This window comes from Triticum dicoccoides, chromosome 5A, assembly GCF_002162155.2.
Source record: "Triticum dicoccoides isolate Atlit2015 ecotype Zavitan chromosome 5A, WEW_v2.0, whole genome shotgun sequence".
In the NCBI taxonomy this organism is placed as follows: Eukaryota; Viridiplantae; Streptophyta; class Magnoliopsida; order Poales; family Poaceae; genus Triticum; species Triticum dicoccoides.
In genome coordinates this window covers 113,200,380-113,208,924 of record NC_041388.1, presented here as the reverse complement: position 1 = coordinate 113,208,924, position 8,545 = coordinate 113,200,380, and the positions used below count along the sequence as shown (strand labels likewise).

Sequence of the window (8,545 nt, the reverse complement as noted above, 5' to 3'; positions counted from 1 at the left end):
TCATAAACAGTGTCCGTCTCCGTGACTAGTTACTTCTACCTTACAATACAAGTCACGCCCTCATGGCGGTTTATCACCATGGGCCATAAATCGCCTGTGGGCCTTTAGACCCTTTACTGAACCGCCATCTTCACGTCTTGGTCTTGGGCTTCAGATGGGCTTCTCTTTGCGTAACCCGGCCCCTCCTGGGCGGCTTACATAAATAGTCATATCCCCAACAAGATCTATAAAGCTGAAGTGGAAAACCAACTTGATCGAAAAAATCAAGAGGCTTAGGTCCGACCGTGGTGGAGAGTATTTTCCAATGAATTTGATGCTTTTTGTGCGGAACATGGTATAATCCATGAGAGGACGCCTCCCTATTCACCTCAGTCAAATGGGGTGGCCGAAAGAAAGAACCGTACTCTAACAGATTTGGTTAACGCCATGTTAGACACTTCGGGTCTCTCCAAGGCATGGTGGGGGGAGGCGATATTGACTGTATGTCATGTCCTAAACCGAGTTCCCACAAAGAACAAAGAGATAACTCCATTCGAGGAATGGGAGAAGAAAAGGTTAAAACTCTCTTATCTACGAACATGGGGTTGTTTGGCGAAAGTCAATGTTCCAATTCCAAAGAAGTGGAAGCTTGGACCAAAGACTGTGGATTGTGTTTTGCTGGGATATGCTTTTCATAGCATTGGCTATAGATTCTTGGTTGTAAAATCTGAGGTACCTGACATACATGTCGGTATGATCATGGAGTCGAATGATGCGAATTTCTTTGAAGATATCTTTCCCATGAAGGATATGGCTACCTCATCTAATCAGGAGATGCCTAGTTCATCGAATTAGGAACCAGTTACAATTACCGAACATGCCATTTCGATGGAACACTTTGAAAGTCCTGTGGAGGAGAACAATGAAGTTCCTACTAGGAGCAAGAGACAAAGGACTGCAAAGTCCTTTGGTGATGATTTTCTTATGTATCTCATAGATGACACTCCCAGTTCTATTTCAGAGGCCTATGCATTTGAAGATGCTGACTACTGGAAGGAAGCGGTTCGTAGCGAGATGGATTCCATCTTGGCGAATGAAACCTGGGAGATAACTGATCGTCCTTATGGGTGCAAACCTATAGGATGCAAATGGGTATTCAAGAAGAAGTTTAGGCCTGATGGTACTATTGAAAAGTACAAGGCTCGGCTCGTGGCTAAGGGTTATACCCAAAAGGAAGGTGAAGACTTCTTTGATACTTACTCACCTGTGGCTCGACTGACCACTATTCGAGTTCTACTTTCACTAGCTGGCTCGCATGGTCTTCTCGTTCATCAAATGGATGTTAAGTCTGCTTTTCTAAATGGAGAGTTGGACGAGGAAATTTATATGGAACAACCAGATGGGTTTGTACTAGATGGTCAGGAAGGGAAAGTGTGCAAGTTGCTGAAGTCTTTGTACGGACTTAAGCAAGCACCCAAACAATGGCATGAGAAGTTTGAAAGAACTTTAACAGCTGCAGGCTTTGTTGTGAACGAAGCTGACAAATGTGTGTACTATCGCCATGGTGGGGGCGAGGGAGTTATCCTGTGCTTGTATGTTGATGACATACTGATTTTCGGAACAAATCTGAATGTTATTAAGGAGGTCAAGGTTTTCCTATCTCGTTGTTTTAAGATGAAGGATTTAGGAGTGGCCCATGTCATTCTGAACATCAAGTTGTTGAGAGACTATGATGGTGGGATTACATTGCTTCAATCTCACTATGTGGAAAAGATCTTGAGTCGCTTTGGCTATAGTGACTGCAAGCCCTCTCCAACACCATATGATGCAAGTATGTTACTTCGAAAGAATCGAAGAATTGCTAGAGATCAATTGAAATATGCTCAGATTATTGGCTCGCTTATGTACTTAGCAAGTGCTACAAGACCCGACATCTCTTTTGCTGTTAGCAAACTGAGTCGGTTTGTCTCAAAACTAGGAGATGTGCATTGGAAAGCTCTAGAGAGAGTTTTGCGTTATTTGAAAGGCACTGCAAATTATGGAATTCACTACACCAGGCATCCAAAGGTGCTTGAAGGGTATAGTGACTCAAACTGGATCTAAGATGCTGATGAGATAAAGGCCACAAACGGTTATGTATTCACTCATGGAGGTGGCGCTGTTTTTTGGAAGTCTTGCAAGCAGACCATTTTAATGAGGTCAACAATGGAAGCAAAACTCACAGCACTAGATACAACTATGGTTGAAGCAGATTGGCTTCGCTGGCTCTTGAATGACTTGCCGGTTGTTGAGAAACCTGTACCGGGTGTCCTTATGAACTGCGACAATCAAACTGTGATCACGAAAGTGAGCAGCTCAAAGGATAACACGAAGTCATCAAGACACGTTCAGAGAAGGTTAAAGTCTGTCAGGAAAATGAAAAACTCCGGAGTTATTGCATTGGATTATATCCAAACGTCTAAAAATCTGGCAGATCCTTTTACTAAGGGTCTATCACGTAATGTGATAGATAATGCATTGAGGGAGATGGGTATGAGACCCACAATATGAGTTGTTCACAGTGGTAACCTATTCTTTGTGATCGGAGATCCCGTGAATTAGATGTGGAAGACAAGCTGTTGATCAACTGAGAGGAGAGTATCCTTACTATTCACAATACCACTCCATGAAGATGCAATACTCTCCTAATCTGCATGGCAGGTTGATATATATCTTAATGTGTTCTAAGTGGCTCATTAAAGCAGAGATGTTATCCTGCAGAACATATTTTGAAGAACACACCTATATAAGTCTGATTGTCAAACGTCGCAATCTATGAGAGTAGGGTTCTCTCTAGTAAACTCATGAAAGGTCACGGAGTATGACGCATAAGCTCCACCCGCAGGGAAGACCCACGGTAGCCACGTATCGGTCAAGGCTTTATGTGAAACTAGATTCGCAGAAAACTTGCAGTTCAAGGCCCAGTCCACTGTTCAAGTTGCTTACTAGTGTAGCATAGAGTTCTAGGTGAAAGTTCAACTTAACAGTCTCCACTGCAGTACCGGTATATAAAACAGTGTTTTGGAACTAAAGGCAAATTTCTGTGTGCCTCTGGGATCTGGTCGGGGATTGCTAAAATTTAGTCTATTTTGGGCAGCCCAATAAGTATTTCAGAAATTCCTAATAAATCCTAGAGGCCCACTTAGCCCATTTGTGCAAGGCAAGGGATACTACTAAAGTTTAGTCCCACATTGCTAGTTTAGTGGGAGTTGGACCTCCTTATAAGGAAGGTTCTTTCCCCACTTGTACGAGCATGAGAACAAGAGGGATATCCACGCGCGCTCCTCCTCCGCCGCCCGCCTCGCCACGCCACGCCACGCCACGACGCGCTGCGGGTTGCGGGAATGAGCCGAGCCGATATCTAAATTTTTGCCATGCATTACGGGTATACGAAAGGTCACACGGAAGTTGAAAATATTTTTGCGAAAGTGGAGTTCGAATGCGAACGGTGCAGCCCTTCGGCTGCTGGCTATTCGTTTCACCTTCCGTCGCTGCCCTCTCGCCTCCTTCTCTTGCGCCTATAAAAGGGAGGTCGCTCCTCCCAGAGAGACGCATCAGAACCTCTTCCTCCTCTCGCCACAAGTTCCTAAGCACTGTGCTGCTGCTACGATCTTCCCCATCCCGTCTTGCGGCGTGCACCGCAGGTCGGGACAGTAGGCCTCCGAAACCGCACCTTTTGAGTCATGTACGGGAGAAGGGTGATAAGGTTTTTGGGGAGCGCTCAGCGCGACTACTGGCTGCTTCATCACGGACGGTCCGGTCACTGACGACTACTTCCCCGACGTCCACGATCTCCTCGACGACATGACAGGCGAGGACATCAACCCCAAGTCCAGCACTTCCACCGTTGTTGTCCCGTACGTGTTCTTGCTCTTTCTGTTAGATATCATGACACAGTTCTTTGCTCTACTTTCCGTCCTACATGTGTTAGGTTCTATTTCATATATGCAACTTCATCTGGTGTCTGTTCTAGATGTGTTTAGTTCAAGTTCATATATGCAGATGCTCTTTACCTTCTCTCTGTCCGAACGCATGTCTTATTTTATCTCTACTATATTAGTCATGCTTTATCTAGTATTTCTGTTAATAAAATCATTCGGTAAATTGCTCATATTTCCAACAAAAACCACCTGTATTAAGAAAAGGAGACGGTTAGAAAATTGAAACCGCCTCCAGTTCGTAAGTATTTGTGGTGGCTTTTGATTTGCAACCACTTGTGTTGTTCTAACACCTACCCTATATATTTCCTCTGCCTCATTCCTCACACTACCAAGCCTCGAGTGCTCTCCGTGCTGCGTGTTCCCGTGCTGTGGCAATGCTCGTCATCGTGTTGTGTGGCCGTGTCCAGTCTCGTTCCCTTGCTGCGTGTGGCCATTCTCGTAGCCGTGTTGTGCGTGGCCGTTCTCGTCGCCGTGCTGCGTATGGTAGTGGCTGTGGCCACCCCCAAGCTCCGAACGACTAAGGTTTGGGGCTCAGAAGCCCTATATCTCCTAAAGCCCAAACCCCCCACGCAGAAATTTTAACTTAACTAGATTGCAGTGCTTAATTATACAATAGGTAGATAGCATTCCTTAGTACTGCATCTAGTGCTTAATTAGTATTACCACTACTAGACATAGTATTTGATTAGCTAGATAAACTACTACTTGTTGGAGGAGATGCAGATGACGCCGGAGCCAGAGGCCTCATCGTCGTGAGTGCCGGCCAGCATCCCGCCAAACGGGTGGTTGCCGTCTTCGGTGTTGCCGAGGCCGATAAACATCTCCTCCAACTTGCCCCTCGCATCGGCCAACAGGACGCGGTTGGCAGCGACCTCGCGCTCGTCGCCGATCAATCCGGCGATGGTGCGGTCTTCCGCCACCACGTCGGTGGTGCTCCCGCTGCTTCAAGTTTTGTCCACACTGCAACTGCTTCATCTTCTCTGTAAAATGCAAAGTCCCTCAACTTCTTTGTTATAATGGAATTTGCTACATCTTCTCTGCTTCATGTTCTCCATAAAATGCAAACTGCTTCAATCTCTCTATTAAAATGGAAACCACTACAACTTCTCTGCTTCATCTTCTTCGTAAAATGCAAACTACTTCAATCTCTCTCAAGGCAATGATGCCACTGCTGCAAAGAGTTGATAGACAAGGCAACAGAGGCAGAGTAACTGACGGCGGTGGCAGCGGATGGAAGGTGAAGCCAGCAAGCTCCCAGAGGCCATGGGAGTCACGACGCTGGGGGACAGCACCAAGGAGTGCACCACGGCAAGTTTGACGGGCATCTTGGCCCAGTGGTATTTCCGTGCCGACCGAGCTTCCGGATGCTTTAGGTGGAATTAACCACTCGTGAGTGTAGTAAGTGTCTAACATCTTCATAATTAAATGCCGCAGGCTTCTCCCCAGCTCAAAAAAAAAAGAGGAAAAGTATGGCAACCTGAACCAGGTTGTGTATTCTTGATATTTTTTTCTTGCTTTAGTTTGAGAAACTATTGATGGAATTACCATATGTGCAGCCCCATTTGAAATACCTTCCATTCAGTTCTCACACCAAGCTCACATCCTAATTATATAGTCCACATAGATCCAACTTTAGTTCCTCATCAGTTACTTGCTACAAATACAGGACTAAAGTTTCTGATGCATACCAAACTTATATACAAACCCGAGACTCTAAAACCATACAAAATTAGACTGTTGGTCTCATCTTGGTGCCGGACCTATGTGAGTCGACGATGTATCGCCAACCTGCCCCAACTCAAGCACACTTTGCTGTTTCAGATCATTTGCTTGAGCATCGTTGTGCGAGTCAGCTCTTGTTGCACTGAGATTACTTGTGCCGCTAGTGACTGAGTTGTAATTGCCCATTCGACGAGACACCTCCAGCTCCAAGCATTCCTTGAGCTCAGCCACAACATCTGTCATCGTTGGTCGTTCCCGTGATGGTTGTTCTTTGCAGTGCAGTGCCAGCTCTGTAACCTTCCAGACTGAGTTGACATCATACTCCCTCCCCATCTTTGAGTCTGCAATGCTCTCGATGTTACCCTCGGAGAGCTTTTGGCGCACCCACTGTGCTATATGGATACTCTCAGTGTCAGTAATGGCGACCGCCGGCGACTGACCGGTTATAAGCTCCAGTAGTACAACTCCAAAACTATACACGTCACTCTTCTCACTGAGCCGGGATGTATTATAGTATTCAGGGTCAAGATACCCCAGGGTGCCTGCTGGTTGGGTAGTAATATGGGTCATGAACTCATCTGCGAACACCTTGGTCAGGCCAAAGTCAGATATCTTTGCATCTAGGTCAGCAGATAGCAGGATGTTCTTTGTTTTCACATCCCTATGGATCAGTGGCGGTTGGCAGGACTTATGTAGATACTCCAATCCTGTATCCATGAGGACCACGACCAGCGTCCAGTTAGCAGATAGCGATGAGTTAAGGATGTAGGTAAAAATTAGCTACAATTGGCCAGATGGATGAGGTTTTGGTCGGTTTAGCTGGTATAAGTACAAGTCCTGGTGCAATCTTGCTACTATATTACAGTTTCAGGTGTGTATAGTCATACGAACCATGGGCAGAGTCGAGAGCAATCTTGAGACGCCGGTGCCAACTGAGGGGCGTAGCAATAGAGACCTCTCCTGTGACAGAGCATCCAAAAACATGGCTTATAAGAAGGTTTGCAGATCAGTAAATTCTGACAAGAAAAGGTATGTAATTTATCAGTGTAATTTGGCCCCAATTTGTATCATGGAATAGGTGTGCCATTTAGTAAAATCTTGGCCGCTCTGTCCACTAATCTGTTAATACTGTACTGGACACATGAGTTTAGCATTCACAATTGACAAGTGGATAAATAAGTATAGTTTTGCATGCCACACTTTTGAGTTTGTTCAAAGTCATCACATCCTATAGAAACTATGTGCTTGTTTAAAATTGTCCCTTTTTTTATGCCAATAATGTAATTGAATAAGTTGGAACAATGGGCACTAAACTTTGTAACAAAGGAAAGGCTATGTGGAACTAGTGAGGTGATTTTTTTCATGGAGATACTGACTTACCTCTTAGACGATCCTCTAGGTCTCCACCATGCATATATTCATAGACAAGGGCCAGTTGTTTCTTGTCCTTGCAATAACCAATCAAGGAAACCAGGTTCCTGTGGTGAACTCGACTTAAGTGTTGGGCCTGCGATTTGCAGTAAGAACATTTGGTTCAAGGATACAAACAATAAATTTCAAAGTAGTTAAAAGCCTACCTCAGATAGAAACTCCCTGTCCCCTTGAGATGATGTTTTTGAACGGATCTTCACAGCAACTGGGCTTCCATTCTCCAAATAGCCTAGAAACACAGCACCAAATCCTCCTCGCCCTACTTCTTCCTTGAAGTTAGCTGTGATGAGCTTCAGCTCTTTGTAGCTGAACTGTCTATTCTCAAACAGGTTCGACCTTTCCCTGTCCCTGGGGCTATTAAGCCTTGCGCTATTTGCCATCCATGTATCTGGAATCAAACCTGACTTTATATGGGTGATCTTTACTTACTATGTATAAATTTGCTGGTTTCCTCGGTGAAATATTACCTTGTTTAATTCTCCTTCTATGAAGGATGATAATTGCTGCCACAAACAGTAGAGTAGCTACAGCTATTGGAACGGCTATCGCAATGATGAGTTGTCTGTTATTTTTCTTGTCGTTTGGAGCACATGTAGAAGCACCATTGTCACAGATATTTGCATTATTACCAATCCTAGAATTAAAGCAACAATGTCTGAATTAGCTAAATTTGGAGCAAGAAAATGCGAAGAAATTGATCCATTTTGACGTTAAAAAAAAGAAAGAGTGAAGGTGTAAGTTAGCTATGCAAACCTTAATACAAGGGATCCATTTTGACGCTTTCGTACTAGAGCTGCAGGAATTGATCCACTGAGTTTGTTGCTTGACAAATCACTGTAGAGCACAAATATTTTGAAATATGCTGATGCACATATTGAAGTGAACTGAAGCAAACAAGTATACTTACAGGAATTTAAGTGATGGCATTTGTGCCAGAAAATCAGGTATTGGACCAGACAGGCTGTTATTGGACAAGTCCCTGGAATTAAAATTCTTATGAGAAAATGCTTGAGTACGTATAATAAAAAATAAAATACAAGCAATATTCTTATATTGTGTCAAATATTAAATAGCTGCTAAATACTAGAAGATTATGGGAACCTGAAGGTGTTCTTAGAGTCAGAATATGTCGTACGATGATCATATCGGGCACTTACAGGTATTGAAGAGATTTTAGATCACCGAAAGAAGGATCAACTGCACCGGTCAACACACTAGATGACAATACTCTGTTGCAAATCCCATAGTAGATTAGTATCATGCCATGGAAAAGCTTTCTTTTTTAACCTTTCAACTTTCAAGTACAAGCATGAATGTGCAGTTCTTTTGCACTTGACAACTTACAGAGCTGTTATCCATGCAGGACCAGATGAAGAATAACTGCAGTTCAGGCCATTCCAGGCAAATGCTTTCGGCGCACAAGGATCACCCAT

General features: G+C 44.2%; 1 protein-coding gene and 1 long non-coding RNA gene across 2 annotated transcripts; both read right to left on the bottom strand.

The window, feature by feature from the left end:
- Positions 1-5,525: 5,525 nt before the first annotated feature.
- Positions 5,526-7,726, bottom strand: LOC119299257 (probable LRR receptor-like serine/threonine-protein kinase At2g28960). Its single transcript, XM_037576508.1, has 5 exons — positions 7,580-7,726; positions 7,259-7,500; positions 7,062-7,188; positions 6,573-6,641; positions 5,526-6,388 (listed from the first exon to the last, which is right to left on the bottom strand). The coding sequence occupies exons 2-5, from the start codon at positions 7,490-7,492 to the stop codon at positions 5,703-5,705; spliced, it is 1,116 nt and encodes a 371-aa protein (XP_037432405.1). The 5' UTR covers positions 7,493-7,500; positions 7,580-7,726; the 3' UTR covers positions 5,526-5,702.
- Positions 7,727-7,866: 140 nt separating this feature from the next.
- On the bottom strand, positions 7,867-8,300 carry LOC119297067. Its single transcript, XR_005145507.1, has 3 exons — positions 8,270-8,300; positions 8,020-8,091; positions 7,867-7,946 (listed from the first exon to the last, which is right to left on the bottom strand). It is a non-coding gene; the product is annotated as an uncharacterized LOC119297067 (long non-coding RNA).
- Between the last annotated feature and the right edge of the window lie 245 nt (positions 8,301-8,545).